We start from the raw sequence: 19,243 nt of genomic DNA on the forward strand, positions 1-19,243 counted from the left end.
TACAGAGAGAGCAGTGAAAACCGTGTTGACAACACCAACTCCAATGGTTGCGTAAACAGGTTGTCTGATTCCAGCTGACTGAAAAATGCTGGTTGAGTAGTAAAAGATCTGAAAAGTGAAAACGGGTTTGCTTTAATCAAGGAACTTAAAACTGGTGGCTTTAGAGCAAGAAATGTTTTAGATTATTTATTTTTAGTTGTTCCTATGGAATCATGGTCCTTCTTGTTGTTATTGTTAGGTGCCGTCGAGTCAGTTCCAACTCATAGCAACCCCATGCGCAACAGAGTGAAACACCGCCTGGTCCTGTGCCATCCTCACAATTGTTGCTATGCTTGGCCCCATTGTTTCAGCCACTATGTCAATCCATCTCGTTGAAGGTCTTCTTTTTCACTGACCCTCTGTTTTACCAAGCATGATGTCGTTCTCCAGGGACTAATCCCTTCTGATAACATGCCCAAAGTATGTGAGACGTACTCTCGCCATCCTTGCTTCTAAGGAGCATTCTGGCTGTACTTCCTCCAAAACAGATTTGTTCGTTCTTTTGGCAGTCCATGGTATATTCAATATTCTTTCCCAACACCACAATTCAAATGTATCAATTCTTCTTCAGTCTTCCTTATTCATTTTCCAGCTTTTGTATGCACATGAGACGATTGAAAACATCATGGATTGAGTTAGGTGTACCTTAGTCCTCAAGGTGACATCTTTGCTTTTCAACACTTTAAAGAGGTCTTTTGCAGCAGATTTACCCAGAGCAATGTGCCTTTTGATTTCTTGACTGCTGCTTGCATGGGTGTTGATTGTGGATCCAAGTAAAATGAAATCTTTGACAACCTCAATCTTTTCTCCGTTTATCATGATGTTGCTTATTGGTCCACTTGTGAGGATTTTTGTGTTTGGGTTATGTTGAGGTGTAATCCATACTGAAGGCTGTGGTCTTTGATCTTCCTCAGCAAGTGCCTCAGGTCCTTTTCACTTTCAGCAAGCTAGGTTGTGCCATCTGTATAAGGCAGGTTGTCTTCCTTTAGTCCTGATGCCCCATTCTTCTTCATATAGTCCAGCTTTTCGGATTTTTTTGCTCAGCATACAGATTAATCAGTATGGTGAAAAGATACAACCTTGACGCACACCCCTCCTGACTTTAAACCATGCCGTATCCCCTTGCTCTGTTCGAACAACTCTCTTGATGCATGTACAGATTCCTGATCAGGACAACTAAGTGTTCTGGAATTCCCATTCTCTGCAATGTTACCCATAATTTGCAATGATCCACACAGTCGAATGCCTTTGCATAGTCAATAAAACACAGGTAAACATATTTCTGATATTCTCTGCTTTCAGCCAGGGTCTATCTGACATCAGCAATGATATCCCTGGTTCCACATCCTCTTCAAAATCTGGCTTGAATTTTTGGCAGTTACCTGTTGATATACTGCTGCAGCCGCTATTGAATGATCTTCAGCAAAATTTTCCTTGCATGTGATATTAATGATATTGTTCGATAATTTCTGCATTCAGTTGGATCACGTTTCTTGGGAATAAGGCATAAATATGGATCTCTTCCGGCTGGTTGGCCAGGTAGCTGTCTTCCAAATTTCTTGGCTTAGATGAGTAAGCACTTCCAGTGCTGTGTACCCTTGTTGAAACATCTCAGTTGGTATTGTGTCAATTCTCAGAGCATTGTTTTTCACCAAAGCCTTCAGTGCAGCTTGGACTTCTTCCTTTAGTACCGTTGGTTCCTGATCATATGTTTGAACGTTGACCAATTCTTTTTGGTATAGTGAATCTGTGTATTCCTTCCATCTTCTTTTGGTGCTTCCTGCATTGTTTAATATGTCCCCATAGAATTCTTAAGTATTGTAACTCGAGGCTTGAGTTTTTTCTTCGGTTCTTTTAGCTTAAGAAATGCTGAGTGTGTTCTTCCCTTTTGGTTTTCTATCTTCAGGTCTTTGCATCATAATACTTTACTTTGTCTTCTCGAACCTCCCTTTGAAATCTTCTGTTCAGCTCTTTTACTTTATCATTTTTTTCTTTTGCTTTAGCTACTTGACATTCAAGAGCAAGTTTCAGAGCCTCTTCTGAAATCCATTTAGATCTTTTCTTTCTCTCCTGCCTTTTTAATGACCTCTTGCTTTCTTCATGTATGATGTCCTTGATGTCATTCCACAACTTGTCTGGTCTTTGGTCATTAGTGTTCAACACGTCAAATCTGTTCTTGAGATGGTCTCTAAATTCTGGTGGGATATACTCAAGGTCGTACTTTGGCTTTTGTGGACTTATTCTAATTTTCTTCAGCTTCGACTTGAACTTGCATATGAATAATTGATGGTTTGATCTGATGTCAGCCCCTGGCCTTGTTCTGACTGATGATATGGTCCTTATAACTTCCTATTTTATCCATCCTCTCCCACAGTCTTTCTTTAATGTTTAATAGTGTCTGATTGCTTTAAAGTCCTCCTTAGATTTAGTTGAAAACTGTGCTACTACATTTTCTTTATTTTTAAATTCATTTTAACTTTTTGTGAAATTACAACATACCTGCAAAAATGTACACATATATCCTAAGTTTACAGCTCAGTTAACTTTAACAAACTGAATGCAGCAGCCAGATCAAGAAATAGATAATTTCCAGTCCTCCAGAAACTCCCTACATGCTTCACCACCCATCATCTTAAGGAAACCACTTTTCCAGCTTCTAACTCCATAAATAAATATTGCCTAGTCTTGTACTTTATATAAATGGAACCACACATTAGTATTATTTTGTGTCTGGCTTCTTTAGTTCAACATTATCTTTGTGAAATCACCCATGTTTTTTGTGTATCTGTAGAGTGTTCATTATCTCTGCTATATATACTTTATTGTGTTGACTATACCACAATTTATTTACCCATTTTACTGTTAATGGGAATTTAGGTAGCTACCATTTGGGGAGATTATAAATAGTGTTGCTACAAACATTCTAATACAATTATTTTGGTGAAATACATACACATTTATACCTAGGAATAGTATTGCTAGGCCACAGTGTATGTGTTGGTAGATATTACCACATAGTTTTCCAAGAAGTTATGTCAGTTTTACACTCTCACCAGTGTATGTAAGAATTCTGGTTATTGTTGCATTTAATCCAAAAATTTCCACTATTCTCAGTGGAAAACTGGTTCACAGCTTCCCCAATAACCTTTTCTTATTTACTTATATTTAGGTCATTCTGTCATTGTGTCATCCTCTGTCATCCCTCCCCCACATGCCATGTCCTGTTCCTGGCACTGTTTCTTGCAGATAGTTCTGATGTAGGAGGACCGTATATACTATGTTCAGTGAGTAGTGGTTACAACACACTGCACACATTTTTAGATTGCCCAACAACCTACAATTTAACATTGCCCAGATACCTAAGTCAGGCTTTGGGTTGGAAGCTGAAGCAGACAGGTTAAGAGAGATTATCATGACACTGTATATACAGGCAGGTCTGAGACAGGCTACCAATCTCTAAGCCCCCAAGTTATACAGAATATTAGATAAAAATAAACACTAAGAGGAGACAGCACAGCACAGCACAGCAGTATTTGGCTCACAGAGTGAGATTCAGATCTCCTTTTAGTTCAATGCATAGGAATTACTTTGCTTTCCCCAAGTCTCTTCCTATCTGTAAGTCATCCCCAAATTGTCCTTAGTTTGTGGACCCAGGATAGGCCCAGTAAACTATAGAAGAAACCCAATGTACATTTTCAACAGCAATGAAAAGGGATAAGTGATTTTCTTTACCTAGTTTCTTAAAAAATGCTTACATTTTTCCTGTAGAAGGTAGTTGCCAGCAGCTACCATGTTGATCTGTATAACGCAGGCATTTCAATTCATAACTAAATATTTGACTACTTTGAAACTCATTATGTTTTTCAATTATGTCTTATCTATTCTCACTCACCATTATCATGTCATTTTATACTACTGTAGATTTTGTGTGCTGTCCCCCCAAATAGAATGAAAATTTCTTGGATGATAAGAAGCTGGGCTTTGTACCTGGCTATGTATACCTCCTTTAAGTACATAAAGGGAGTCGTGGAATCACTTTTATCCAGGCTATCAGAAATTCTAAATTTGATACTCAGCTCTAGAAGTGCCTCATAATTAGGTTTTTTGGTATAACAATTCTTCTTTTCCCCTCTTTTGTATTTATTATGACTTTTGCCTTCTTACCTTTATCTTAATGCATTTATAATACCATTGATTACAGAGAGTTTAGAATTCAGTTGAGGCAAAAGAAAATTAATACTAACTCAACATGCATTTTTTTTTTTGTAGTAAGACACATGGTGTCAACATTTTAAAATGTCTTTTAGCTATTTAAACTTATACCCTCCTCCCTGTCTACTTTAATTTCACTTTGCTCTTAAGAGTTAGGGAGTATTCCTAAACTTACCCCGTTGATTCCAGAAAATTGCTGGGCCATGTGTAGCATCAGTGCTACTAGAATGGGTTGTCGATAGCTAGAACTGGTGAAGAGCTGAATTATGGAGACTTTCTGCTCGTTTGATGCTTCTTCCTTTTCTTTTCTTATCTCAATCATGTCTTTGGTGACATCATCACATCCTCTGAGTTTTTTCAAGCCTGTCCCCGAAAATGGTCAGGTTTATTTTATTTTATTTTTTGATTGTTCTCTAAGTGAAAGTTTACAATTCAAGTCAGATTCTCATACAAAAACTTATATACACATTGTTATGTGACCCTAGTTGATCTCCCTGCAATGTGACTGCACACTCCTTTTCTCCATCGTGTATTTCCAGTGTTCAAAAACGGCCAGGTTTAATCAGCTTGGGTCAAAACAAAAATAAATTTATGTTTATTATGTCAATGAAAGAGCCACAATTTTGCATGCCTCTTTTTATTACTCCATAGCATGTGTTTTTAAATTATTTTTTGTTAAATACTGATGTTTTATTAAAAGAAGAAGCAGAACATTTGGCCTCATTCCATGACAAAGAAAACTATGATCCTTATAATCAAAGAAGCATAATGCTGAAAGGGTCTTTAAGGAGCTTCTGATTGAGTCCAATACCCTCCATATGGGTTTCTGGTTTGGGTTGGAATGAATACTTATCGGTGCAAAATGGTATGCACCGTCATATTAAAGTGATTTTGTGCACTCTTCTTACATACAGTCAGTGGCTTCATTTGGAAGGCATGGGTACCCATCTTACAAGCAACCACTCATGCACACTCTTTTGTATTAGTTGGTAATTCCAAAACAATAAGAAGAAAGAAAAACAACACACAGCCTTACTTTTCTTTGCTCTGACTTCCTTTTCCAACTTAATGTAAAGGTATCTGGGACTTTCTGGACAGAAGAAGAGCAGCAGAGACTGGAGGATGGCTCTACCAGCAGACAGACCAAGCATTATGTGCCACAGGTCAGCATTGCCCAAGATAAAGTCCAGGCCAAGAATCTGAAAAGGCAGGTAGGAAGCATATCAAATGCCAATACTCTGAGGCTGCCTTCTCCAGCAACTTGTTGAAGAAGCACATTGGCCGTTTGTAATTCCTAACAACTTCGGTTCAAGTATTCACAAAATAGAAACTTTTACTAGTGTAGTTCATCTTAACTAAATTTGGGGTACTTGTTTTACAAAGAATTCACCTAGGTTTGTTTTCATGAACTCTAATGGGATATTTAAGATAGGAATCAACCAAACTTTCAAGAACACATTTGATATTTAAAGCAACATACAACTGTAGTCTCCAAGTAACCAGATGGAATAATACTGTATTAAAATCATGACTAACTTTTGCTTATAAACTCTTTCTTAGATAAAGAGAGTGGGATTTATACATAGAATAATTACTGCGATGAGAACCAGGCTTGCCACAGACTACCCTCTGAATAGCCCTTATAAGTAGGGTTCCAAGCACTTCTCCTGAGATCGGAGGATAAAAGGGAAGGATAGAGCCAGGCTGCAAGACCTCATTCCAACTGAACAAGAGCTATTGTGGTAATCACTTATGTATTAGATTTCCAGGTAAGATGTCAAAAGAAATTATTGATGAATGCCCAAAATTTGAGATTTCCTACTCCTTGAAATCCAAATGGAATAGTTTAATTCTAGAAATAGCTCTGGAAGTTCAAGTCATGTTGGAGGCTTGCCAGGTCACCTCCAGTGCCAAGTCTACCAAACCTCCACACGGAAAGTGAGGACTGATAATATTTTAGCGTTGAGCTTATAAGCCTGTGCTCTATACCACCTCTACCACCATTGGTGGGGTTTCCTCTTTCCTTTGTGGTAGTCTACAGTAAAGTCAGGCAGTCACAGAGGGAGAGGGTGGGTGAAGTTGAGGATGGGGAGTTGTTACCTGACTAACAAGAATACCCAGGACGATGGCCAGCTGGTGAAGAGCACCCAAAGCGCCCCTGAGCGTGGTTGGAGCAATCTCACCAACGTACATTGGAACCAGACCTGAAATTAGCCCTGTAAGAAGGCAAGAACTTGAAAGTTAAAACATGGCAAGGGCTATTCCAGTAGCAATTATTTAGTATAAGTACAATTAATGTTCTGAGTAAGAGGCCCCTTCTGAATCCATTGAAAGGAAGAGCTCTTGTCTTCAGCCATAGACACAGTTTATGCAAAGAATATTTCTTGATAAGGCCCCAAATGAAGTTGAAGTTGGAAATATGAATAGAAAACAGTGGTTAGTCATGTATTTGGCAATTCCTCATAACATTGTTTTGCTTAGTTAAAAATTTATGTTACTACTATTTAGTTTGGAGCCCTGGTGGTACAGCGGTTAAGAGCTACAGCTGCTAACCAAAAGGTCGGCAGTTCAAATCCACCAGCTGCTCCTTGGAAACCCTATGGCGCAGTTCTACTCTGTCCTACAGTGTTGCTATGAATTGGAATCGACTCAACGGTAACAGGTTTTATTATTTAGTTTAGATCATCATGCCTTAGATGGTCTTCAGAAAAGAGACGGAAGAATGCTTTCACAATATTCTTAATCTAGATTCATGGGATTAAAGGGAATTAGAACATATCTAGGCCAAATTTTTACTTGATAGAAGTGGAAAATGACTTGCCCAAGATCACAGAGCATTAGAAATAGAAATACAAGACCTAACTAAGTTTCCATAATGTGGAGGTGCCTCAAGATCTCTGTTGAGGTGATGGTGGGGGTGTAGAGAGGTAGGAAGAGGTTAAGAAACTCAGCGACCCTGGAGACCTCTTTCCCCAATCACTCTAACCAGCGTACCCCAACTTCTTTATTCTTTCCAAATATTGGGTTTTAGAAGAGATTTTATTCAAAGAAAGACTTTTGCCATCTAAAAAAATTTTTTTTTGAAAAGCAGTAGGCCATTCTGCCTTCTGTAGCTTTCTTAAATGCAGATCATTATAATCACTTGGTAATGGTGGAGTACCCAGCCTTTTCCTGATTGCATAAAAAGGTCAGAGACAATCAGTAAGGTAAGGCTGAATTCAATATTTAGCATTTTCTTAAAAATTTAAAAGTAAGATTTATCAGAAGCGTGTAACACTTTTTTCTCTTAAAGAAACTGCCTATCAATTGGGATGGATGATATCTGAGTAGAAGATTCTTTTGGAAACTGTTTTCAATGTTTTTTTTAACACTTCAAATCGTTCTTAATATTTCAGATGAACGTTTACACCATTGGCATCTGTGTTTCTGCTGAATCTTACATGTAACTCTACTGAATCTTACATGTAGCTCTAATGTGTCACATGTTGATCTTAAAAAAGAAAGAATAAAACATATTTATTTGGCTCTACTCTAGGCTGTGCTATCTTTGTGTAAAGCCCACTAATATATATCAAGATCACAATAATGTAGATAAGCTTAAAGATTTGAAGTTACATAGATTGAAATCATATTCTACTTACTATAGTTTTTAGCAATTTTAATGTTCAGAATAGGACCAGGCATAATTTTAAAAGATGGTCGGAGGGTACAAGCAACATGGCTATGGTAGTGATTGGTTGCTCACAATATATAGCATTTTCAATTTTGCCAAAAATATTTTGTGATTTTTTTTTTTTTTTTTATACTTCATCAAAAAAAAAAAAAATGGATAGAGGGAGGCAGGGCCAAGATGGCAGAATAGACAGATGCTTCTGGTGAGCCGTCTTAATCAGTTTCCATGTCTTTGCTTTTTTTCCTTGTTCTTCCTGTTATTAATTTCTACTTTGATGGTGTTGTGATAGAAAAGATGCTTTGTATTATCTCAGTGTTTTGGATCTTGTTGAGGGTTGCTTTATGGCCTTAGATGTGGTGCATTCTGGAGAATGTTACATGTGAGTTGGAAAAGAACGTGTACTTTGCAGCTGTTGGGTGGAGTGTTCTATATATGTCTATGTGGTCAAGTTGGTTGATTGTGGCCTTTGGCTCTTCTGTATCTTTATCAAGTTTCTTTCTAGATGTTCTGCCCTTTACCAAGAGTGGTGTGTTGAAGTCTTCTACTGTTATTGTGGAACTATCAATTTCTCTTTTCAGTGCAGTTAGAGTTTGTTCTATGTATTTTGGAGCCCTGTCATTGGGTGTGTAACAAAGACCCCCCAAAATAAGTGAAATGATTATATTTATAACAAGCTAGGAGCCCTGAAAATCAGAGGTGAAGTTAGAAAAGGGACTAAGCAGCGGGGGAGGAAGAGATGGTTCAGAAGCCAAGAGGAGTTACCAGATCTGAATTGCCAGAAGCCCTCAGGCACTATTCTCGAGTGGCTGTGGCGGGCTGGTACAAGTGTTCAGCTGCAGTTTCCTCAGGAAGAAGCAGCCAGCTGCACAGCCTACTCACACCTCTGGAGCCGGGGAGGAACGGCACTCTCGCCAAAAGCTAAGCACTTGCATATATTTTACTGCGTCCCCCACGCCCTAGCAGTCTTCAGTGGCTGTTGATTTCCCTGAGCCTGAGATAGGTTCTGTTGAGCACCTAGAGCCATTCTCCTGGCCTTGGAGAAGGAATAAATTCACAATCTGGGGAAAAGATAATTTGCCAGCTCCACTAATACGGGGAGCTCAGGACAGAAGCAGCTCCTATCCACACATAAACGGTCCGAGGACTTTGAGTACCTTTCCCCCCTGCATGGACCTGTGTCAGCCTATTTCAGGAGAACAGGCCTTTGTTAGCAGACTCCAACTGTTTAGGCTTTGTGGTGGAGAGGTGGGTGTTTGATGTTTGACATCACTTTGCCTGTTAAACAGGGTCCTCACCCACCCACATCAGAGGCCTAAGGACTGGTGGCTCCACTCAAGCCACCCAGCCACCCACGACAGGCGTCCAAGGATAACTGGTACCTCCCAGTCCTTACAACCAAAAACATTGGGTGCCTATGGTCCATCTGCAGAACCCATCCACCTGCATGCTCTAGGGAACAGGGATGCACTTTCCTCAGAGACACTCGGGGGTCAGTTCTCAACCTCCCGCCTTGTTCAGAGCGTGACCCCCTGCTGCAATCAGATACCAGTACCTACACCAATCACCCCTGCCCCCTCAGACTGTAGGACAGAGCCCGTACCACACACTTGATGGGTAGCTACCTGGACACCTAGGCTGAATCCATACAAGAAAAGAGAACGGACTTTTAGACTGATATACCTGATAACAGCTCTAGCTATCTGGTGACAGGACGTGAGAGTGCCAAAGGCAAAAATAATCGAGCTAGCGCACTCAAGTGACCCATTTGGGCATATCAAAACAAAACAAAGCAAGAAGCTAGGATACATTATGCAAACATAAAATAAACTAATACAATAACTTATAGATAGCTTGGAGACAACAGTCAATATCAAATCACATAAAGAAACAGACCATGATTGCTTCAACAAGCTCTGAAAACAAAGAATTAAGGGATCTTCTAGAAGAAAGTGCCTTCCTAGAATTACCGCATGCAAAACATTAATACAAAAGATTAATAAACAGAACCCATCAAGACATCAGGAAGGAAATGAGGCAATATGCAGAACAAACCAAGGAACACACAGATAAAGCAGTTGAAGAAATTAAAAAGGTTATTCAGGAACCTAATGTAAAATTTAATAAGCTGGAAGAATCCATAGAGAGACTGCAATCAGAACTTCAGAAGATTAGCAATAAAATTACAGAATTAGACAACTCAGTAGAAAGTCAGAGGAGCAGAATTGAGGAAGTGGAAGGCAGAACTGGTAAGCTTGAAGATAAAGCACTTGGCACCAATAAATTTGAAGAAAAATCAGATAAAAGAATTTTGAAAAATGAAGAAAACTTAAGAATCATGTGGGACTCTGTCAAGAGAAATACCCTACAAGTGATTGCAGTACCAGAAGGGGGGGGGGGTAAAAGAAAATACAGAGAGAATTGTTGAAGATTTGTTGGCAAAAAACCTCCCTGATATCATGAAAGATGAGAAGATATCTATCCAAAATGCTCATCGAACTCCACATAAGGTAGATCTTAAATGAAAGTCACCAAGACATATTATAATCAAACTTGGCAAAATCAAAGATAAAGAATTTAAAGAGCAGCCAGGGATAAATGAAAAGTTACCTACAAAGGAGAGTCAATAAGAATAAGCTCGGACTACTCAGCAGAAACCATGCAGGCAAGAAGGCAATAGAATGACTTATATAAAGCATTGAAGGAAAAAAATTGCCAACCAAGAATCATATATCCAGCAACTCTCTCTCAAATATAAAGGTGGAATTAGGCCATTTCCAGATAAACAGAAGTTTACAGAATTTGTAAAAACCAAACCAAAACTACAAGAAATACTAAAGTGAGTTCCTTGGTTAGAAAATCAATAATATCAGGTATCAACCCAAGACTAGTACACTGGGTAGAGCAATCAGATGTCAACCCAGACAGAGAAATCACAAGAATAAAGATTTAAAAAAAAAGCTCAAAACAGGGAAACAGCGATGTCATTATGTAAAAGAAGACAACAGTAAAACAATAAAGAGGGACTAAGAAATGTAGTCATAGATCTTTCAAAAGGAGAGGAAGACAAGGTGATACAAAGAAATAAAATCTATGTTTAAATTTAGAAAAATAGGGGTAAATAATAAGGTAAGCACAAAGTAGACAAACTATCCTACACATCAAAATAAAATACCAGAAAAAAATAGAGACTCAGCAGAAACAAAATCAACAATGAATAAGAGCACAAAAAATTAAGTGGGAAAAAGAAACTGTCAACAACACGCAAAAAAGACATTGAAATGATAGCACTAAATTCATACCTATCCATAATTACGCTGAATGTAAATGGACTAAATGCAGCAATAAAGAGACAGAGAGTGGCAGAATGGGTTAAAAAACATGATCCATCTATATGCTGCCTACAAGAGACACGCCTAAGACTTAGAGACACAAACTAAAATTCAAAGGATGGAAAAATTATATTAAGCAAACAACAATCAAAAAAGAGCAGGAGTGGCAATATTAATTTCTGACAAAATAGACTTTAAAGTTAAATCTACCACAAAGGATAAGGAAGGACACTATATAATGATTAAAGGGACAATATACCAGGAGGATATAATCATATTACATATTTATCCACCCAATGAGAGGGCTGCAAGATACATAAAACAAACTCTAATAGCATTGAAAAGTGAGATAGACAGCTCCACAATAATAGTAGGAGACTTCAACACACCACTTTCGGTGAAGGACAGGACATCCAGAAAGAAGCTCAATAAAGACACGGAAGATCTAAATGTCATAATCAATCAACGTGACCTTATAGACGTATACAGAACACTCCACCCAACAGCAGTCAAGTTTACTTTCTTTTCTAGTGGACATGGAACATTCTCTAGAACAGACTACATAGTAGGTCATAAAGCAAGCCTTAGCAGAATCCAAAACACTGAAATATTACAAAGCATCTTCTTTGACCATAAGGCCATAAAAGTAGAAATCAATAACATAACATAAAAAGCAGGGAACGATCATTAGCCATTAGAGAAATGCAAATTAAAACTACGATGAGATTCCATTTCACACCAACTAGACTGGCATTAATCCAAAAAACACAAAATAATAAATGTTGGAGAGGCTGTGGAGAGATTGGAACTCTCATACACTGCTGGTGGGATTGTAAAATGGTACAACCACTTTGGAAATCCATCTGGCGTTACCTTAAACAGTTAGAAATAGAACTACCATACAACCCAGAAATCCCACTCCTCGGAATATACCCTAGAGAAACAAGAGCCTTCACACAAACAGATATATGCACACCCATGTTTATTGCAGCTCTGTTTACAATAGCAAAAAGTTGGAAGCAACCAAGGTGTCCATCAATGGATGAATGGGTAAATAAATTGTGATATATTCACACAATGGAATACTACGCCTCAATAAAGAACAGTGACGAATCTGTGAAACATTTCATAACATGGAGGAACCTGGAAGGCATTATGCTGAGCGAAATCAGTCAGAGGCAAAAGGACAAATATTGTATAAGACCACTATTATAAGATCTTGAGAAATAGTATAAACTGAGAAGAACACATACTTTTGTGGTACGAGGGGGGGAGCGAGGGAGGGAGGGAGGGAGAGGGTTTTTTACTGATTAATTAGTAGATAAGAACTGCTTTAGGTGAAGGGAAGGACAACACTCAATACATGGAAGGTCAGCCCAATTGGACTGGACCAAAAGCAAAGAAGTTTCCCGGATAAAATGAATGCTTCAAAGGTCAGCGAAGCAAGGGCGGGGGTTTGGGAACCATGCTCTAAGGGGACTTCTAAGTCAATTGGCAAAATAATTCTGTTATGAAAACATTCTGCACCCCACTTTGAAATGTGGCATCTGGGGTCTTAAATGCTAACAAGCGGCCATCTAAGATACATCAATTGGTCTCAACCCACCTGGAGCAAAGGAAAATGAAGAACACCAAGGTCACACGACAACTAAGAACCCAAGAGAGAGAAAGGGCCACATGAACCAGAGACCTACATTATCCTGAGACCAGAAGAACCAGTTGGTGCCCGGCCACAATCGATGTCTGCCCTGTCAGGGAGCACAACAGACAACTCCTGAGGGAGCAGGAGACCAATGGGATACAGACCCCAAATTCTCATAAAAAGACCATACTTAATGGTATGACTGCGACTAGAGGAATCCCGGAGGCAATGCTCCCCAGACCTTCTGATGGCACAGGACAGGAACCATCCCCGAAGACAACTCATCAGGCATGAAAAGGACTGGTCAGTGGGGGGGCGGGGGGGGGATTCTGATGAAGAGTGAGCTAATTAAATCAGGTGGACACTGTAGAGTGTGTTGGCAACTCTTGACTGGAGGGGGGATGGGAAGATAGAGAGAGAGGGAAGACAGCAAAATTGGCACGAAACGAGAGACTGAAAGGGCTGACTCAATGGGGGGAGAGCAAGTGGGAGAAGGGAGTAAGATGTATGTAAACTTACATGTGACAGACTGATTGGAATGGTAAATGTTCACTTGAAGCTTAATAAAAATTAAAAAAAAAAAAAAGCAGGGAAAAGAAATCAAACGCTTGGAAACTGAACAATACCCTGCTCAAAAAAGACTGGGTTATAGAAGATATTAAGGATGGAATAAGGAAATTCATAGAATACAATGAGAATGAAAACATTTCCTATCAGAACCTTTGGGACACAGCGAAAGCAATGCTCAGAGATCAATTTATATCAATAAATGCACACATACAAAAAGAAGAAAGGACTAAAATAAAAAAATTATCCCTACAACTTGAACAAATAGAGAGGAAGAAAAGAAACCCTCAAGCACCAGAAGAAAGCAAATAATAAAAATTAGAGCAGAATTAAATGAAATAGAAAACAGAAAAACAGTTGAAAGAATTAACAAGACCAAAAGCTGGTTCTTTGAAAAAATTAACAAAATTGATAAACCACTGGCCAAACTAACAAAAGAAAAACAGGAGAGGAAGCAAATAACCCAAATGAGAAATGAGATGGACAATATTACAACAGACACAACTGAAATTAAAAGAATCATATCAGATTACTATATAAAATTGTACTCTAACAAATTTGAAAACCTAGAAGAAATGGGTTAATTCCTAGAAACACACTACGTACCTAAACTAACAGAAACAGAGGTTAGAACAACTAAATAGGCCAATTACAAAAGATGAGATTGAAAGGTGGGTGGGTAAAGGTAACCAAAAAACTCCCAACAAAAAAAAGTCCTGACCCGGACGGCTTCACTGCAGAGTTCTACTAAACCTTCAGAGAAGTTAACACCACTACTACTAAAGAAAGGTATTTCAGAGCACAGAAAAGGATGGCATACCCCTAAACTCATTCTATGAAGCCAGCATATCCATGATACCAAAACCACGTAAAAACACCACAAAAAAAGAAAGTTACAGACCTATATCCCTCATGAACCTAGATGCAAAAATCCTCAACAAAATTCTAGCCAATAGAACTCAACAACGTATCAAAAAAATAATTCACCATGACCAAGTGGGATTCATACCAGGTATGCAGAGATAGTTCAACATTAGAAAAACAATTAATGTAATCCATCATATAAATAAAACAAGACAAGAATGACAGGATTTTATTAACTGATGCAGAAAAGGCATTTGACAAAGTTCAACGTCCATTCATGATAAAAACTCTCAGCAAAATAGAAATAGAAGGAAAATTCCTCAACATAATAAAGGGCATTTATACAAAGCAAATTTTTTTTTTTTTTTTAAATAGCCATTCTAAATGGAGAGAGCCTGAAAGCATTCCCCTTGAGATTGGGAACCAGATAAGGATGCCCTTTTTGACCTCTCTTATTCAACTTTGTGCTGGAGGTCCTAGCCAGAGGAATTAGGCTAGATAAAGAAATAAAGGGCATCCAGATTGGTAAGGAAGAAGTAAGAGTATCTTTATTTGCAGATGACACGAGCTTATACACAGAAAACTACTGAAACTAAGAGTTCAGCAGAGCATCGGGATACAAGATAAACATACAGAAGTCAGTTGGATTCCTCTACACCAACAAAGAGAACATCGAAGGGGAAATCACCAAATCAATAGCATTTACAGTAGCCTCCAAGAAGGTAAAATACTTAGGAGTAAATTTTACCAGAGATGTAAAAGATCTATACAAAGAAAACTACAGTACACTTCTGCAAGAAATCAAGAGACCTACATAAGTGGAAAAACATACCTTGCTCATGGATAAGAAGACTTAACATTGTAAAAATGTGTATTCTACCAAAAGCAATCTATAGATACAATGCAATTCTGATCCAAATTCCAATGACATTTTTTAATGAGATGGACAAACAAAACACCAAGTTCATAAGGAAGGGAAAGAGGCCCCGGATAATAAAGCATTACTGACAAAGAAAAACAAAGTGGGAGGCCTCACTCTACCTGATTTTATAACCTATTATACTGCCACAGTAGTCAAAACAGCCTGGTACTGGTACAACAACGGACACATAGACCAATGGAACAGAATTGAGAATCCAGACATAAATCCATCCACATATAAGCAGCTGATATTTGACAAAAGCCCAGAGTCAGTTAAATGGGGAAAAGACAGTCTGTTTAGCAAATGGTGCTGGCATAACTGGATATCCATCTGCAAAAAAATGAAACAAGAACCATACCTCACACCATGCACAAAAATGAATGCAAAATGGATCAAAGACCTAAATATAAAATCTAAAACGGTAAAGATCATGGAAGAAAAAATAGGGACAATGCTAGGAGCCCTAATACACAGCATAAACAGTATACAAAACATTACTAACAATGCAGAAGAGAAACTAGATAAGCTCCTGAAAATCAAACATCTATGCTCATCCAAAGATTTCACCAAAAGAGTAAAAAGATTACCTACAGACTGGGAAAAAGTTTTTAGCTATGACATTTCTGATCAGCACCTGATCTCTAAAATCTACATGATACTGCAAAAACTCAACTACAAAAAGACAAATAACCTAATTAGAAAGTGGGCAAAGGATATGAACTGGCTCTTCACTAAAGAAGGCATTCAGGTAGCTAAGGAAACACTCACAATCATTAGCCATTAGTGAAATGCAAATCAAAACTACAATGAAATTCCATCTCACCCCTACAAGGCTGCCGTTAATCCAAAAGACACAAAATAATAAATGTTGGAGAGGCTGTGGAGAGATTGGAACACTTATACACTGCTGGTGGGAATGTAAAACGGTACAACCACTTTGGAAATCGTTTTGCTGCTTCCTTAAAAAGCTAGAAATAGAACTACCATACGATCCAGCAATCCCACTCCTTGGGATATATCCTAGAGAAATAAGAGCCTTTACATGAACAGATACATGCACACCCATGTTCATTGCAGCACTGTATACAATAGCAAAAAGATGGAAGCAACCAAGGTGCCCATCAATGGATGAATGGATAAATAAATTATGGTATATTCACACAATGGAATATTAGGCATCGATAAAGAACAGTGATGAATCTGTGAAACATTTCATAACATGGAGGTATCTGGAAGGCTTTATACTTAGTGAAATTAGTCAGTTGCGAAAGGACAAATATTGTGTAAGGCCACTATTATAAGAACTCGAGAAATAGTTTAAAAAGAAAAGAAAATATTATTTGATGGTTATGAGAAGGGGAGGGCGGGAGGGAGGGAGAGGGATATTTACTAATTAGATAGTAGATAAGAACTATTTTAGGTGAAGGGAAAGACAACAACACAGTACAGGAGAGGTCAGCACAGTTGGACTAAACAAGAAGCAAAGAAGTTTCCTGAATAAGCTGAATGCTTTGAAGGCCAGCGTAGCAGGGGCGGGGGTTTGGGGACCATGGTTTCGGGGGACATCTAAGTCAATTAGCATAATAAAATGTATTAAGAAAACATTCTGCATCCCACTTTGGAGAGTGGCATATGGGGTCTTAAACGCTAGGAAGCAGCCATCTAAGATGCATCAATTGGTCTCAACCTACCTGGAGCAAAGGAGAATGAAGAACACCAAAGACACAGGGTAATTATGACCCCAAGAGACAGAACGGGCCACATAAACCACAGACTATATCAGCCTGAGACCAGAAGAACTAGATGGTACCTGGCTAAAACTGACGACTGCCCTGACAGGGTACGCAAGAGAGATCCCCTGAGGGAGCAGGAGAGCAGTGGGATGCAGACTCCAAATTCACGTAAAAAGACCAGACTTAATGGCCTGTCTGAGACTAGAAGGGCCCCTGTGGTCATGGTCCCTGGACCTTCTCTTAGCCCAAGACAGGAACCATTCCCCAAACCAACTCTTCAGACAGGGATTGGACTGGACAATGGGATAGAAAATGATACTGGTGAAGAATGAGCTTCTTGGATCAAGTAGACACATGAGGCTATGTTGGCATCTCCTGTCTGGATAGGAGATGAGAGGGCAGAGGGAGTCAGAAGGTGGCCAAATGGACACGAAAAGAGAGAGTGGAGGGAAGGAGTATGCTGTCTCATTAGGGGGAAAGCAATTAGGAGTATATTTTTTAGCAAGGTATATATAAATTTTTGTATGAGAGACTGACTTGACTTGTAAACTTTCACTTAAAGCACAATTTTAAAAAAATGGATAGAAAAGAAAGAAGAATGATCTGGAACTCTCTGATAGGTGCTATTATCTGCACTTTACAGAAGAAGAAACCGAGGTTCAGAGTTAATTAATGTATCTCAGGCCAGACAGAAAGAGAAAGTACCAGAAATTTATTCTTCAGAATCCAAAGTCCTTCTTACTGTTTGTGTTGACTCTTCACCTTGATAATGATACCCTGACCTTCAGTTATTTGTATTGACATTGAAAATAATGAAAAGAGACATTTAATTAAGCTATTAATTAACTTGCAGATATTTTAGTCTTTGCCTTCAACTGATCATTGAAGACACATGGAATAATAGTCTTCTTAGTCTTCTCTAGATAAAAATGTTACAAATATTTTACACACAATTTTGTGCAATCATCTCCCCCCTCCCTTACCCCAGACACCCATACACATACCTAAAACCAGAAATCACATTTATTTTGGTAATTAAGACTGCAGAACATAGTGAAGGGGGATGGAGAGGGACACGCGTGTCACAAGGATATTAGTGGTTTGAAAGGCAGCTACAATTTGGGTTAAACTACTGAAAACCTCAGCCCAGAGCCATCAGAATCAAGGCTTCACTGGCAATGGGCAGTTAAAGATTTGGCAATTTCTTTTAGAAATTTAGTAATCCTCCCGTTGCTCAGAATTCTGCTGATTAGTTGCCTTGGGAAGTTTGAAAAGTGTTTCCAAGAACTAGTGATTGTGGCTATTCAGGTGTGGAGTTCATGGATGGGCATTCTTTCTCCACTTGGAACTCCCAAGGGTTATTGTCTACCAGCTGCTTCAGCCCGAGTCCCTGTCCTGTGCCACTGCCACTGTACCACCTCTAGAATCAGCTGGGTCTAGGAAACGTGGTCTGACAGGTGGGCCAGGGGGTCAAGGTCTTGCTAGATAGGAGAGACAGAAACAAAAGTAGGGAGGTAGGCTATAGGGGCAAAGTTAGGGGTTCTGGGTGTAGCAGCCCTCTGCACAACAAGGGTAATAGTAACAACTACCATTTCTTGGCTGCTTACTGTATGTCAGATTCTATGCTGAACACTTTATATTTAATAGATGAAGAAACTGAGAGTCAGAGTTAAATAATTTGAGATCATAAAACTAGATATGACGCCATTGCCATGGACAAGAACATAGCATCGCAATTCCCAATTATTAGCCCCAAACTTCCCTCACTCAGGATTTTGACTATATGTTATTGCCCTCAGTTTTTGTGATACCATCTTAGGCTCAAAATATTCCCTGCATGTTACCACATCTGCTTTTAGCATAAGTTTTAGACAAAGGTTGTCTGCGTGTACGTGTAAGACTTACCACAGTAGAATCCTGATATGGCTCTTCCTGAAATTACAAAAATATGAGATGGTCCCAGCTTTGAACACCCCATCAACAGGGCTCCAATCAATGACAGACTGTTTGCTACCAACATAGCTTTGATTCTGAAATTTTAAAAAGCAAGGATTATAAATTCAGCACCAAAACTTGAAAAAAGTATTTGCTTTCAGAGCATGCTGCGATTTTTTTTTCTACCTGTGAGAGACTATTTTCATTTTGCTGTAAAAGCCAGATAAATCTGTTGCTGTTGAGTTGATTCCAACTCATATTGACCCTATAGGGCAGAGCAGAACTACCTCATAGGGTTTCCAAGGAGCGGCTGGTGGATTTGAACTG

The 19,243-nt window shown here is 38.8% G+C and overlaps 1 protein-coding gene across 1 annotated transcript in view; it reads right to left on the minus strand.

Annotated features, from left to right (window-relative positions):
* Window positions 1-19,243, minus strand: part of SLC2A2 (solute carrier family 2 member 2) — a 38,899-nt gene that overhangs the window by 3,655 nt on the left and 16,001 nt on the right. The window contains exons 4-8 of the mRNA XM_003416267.3: window positions 18,887-19,011; window positions 6,352-6,467; window positions 5,288-5,450; window positions 4,427-4,614; window positions 4-108 (exon numbers count right to left, since the gene is read on the minus strand). Of these exons, the coding sequence (XP_003416315.1) occupies window positions 4-108; window positions 4,427-4,614; window positions 5,288-5,450; window positions 6,352-6,467; window positions 18,887-19,011 (697 nt within the window). The remainder of the gene's footprint in view (window positions 1-3; window positions 109-4,426; window positions 4,615-5,287; window positions 5,451-6,351; window positions 6,468-18,886; window positions 19,012-19,243) is intronic.

Source organism: Loxodonta africana, chromosome 23 (genome assembly GCF_030014295.1).
Source record: "Loxodonta africana isolate mLoxAfr1 chromosome 23, mLoxAfr1.hap2, whole genome shotgun sequence".
Lineage (NCBI taxonomy): Eukaryota > Metazoa > Chordata > Mammalia > Proboscidea > Elephantidae > Loxodonta > Loxodonta africana.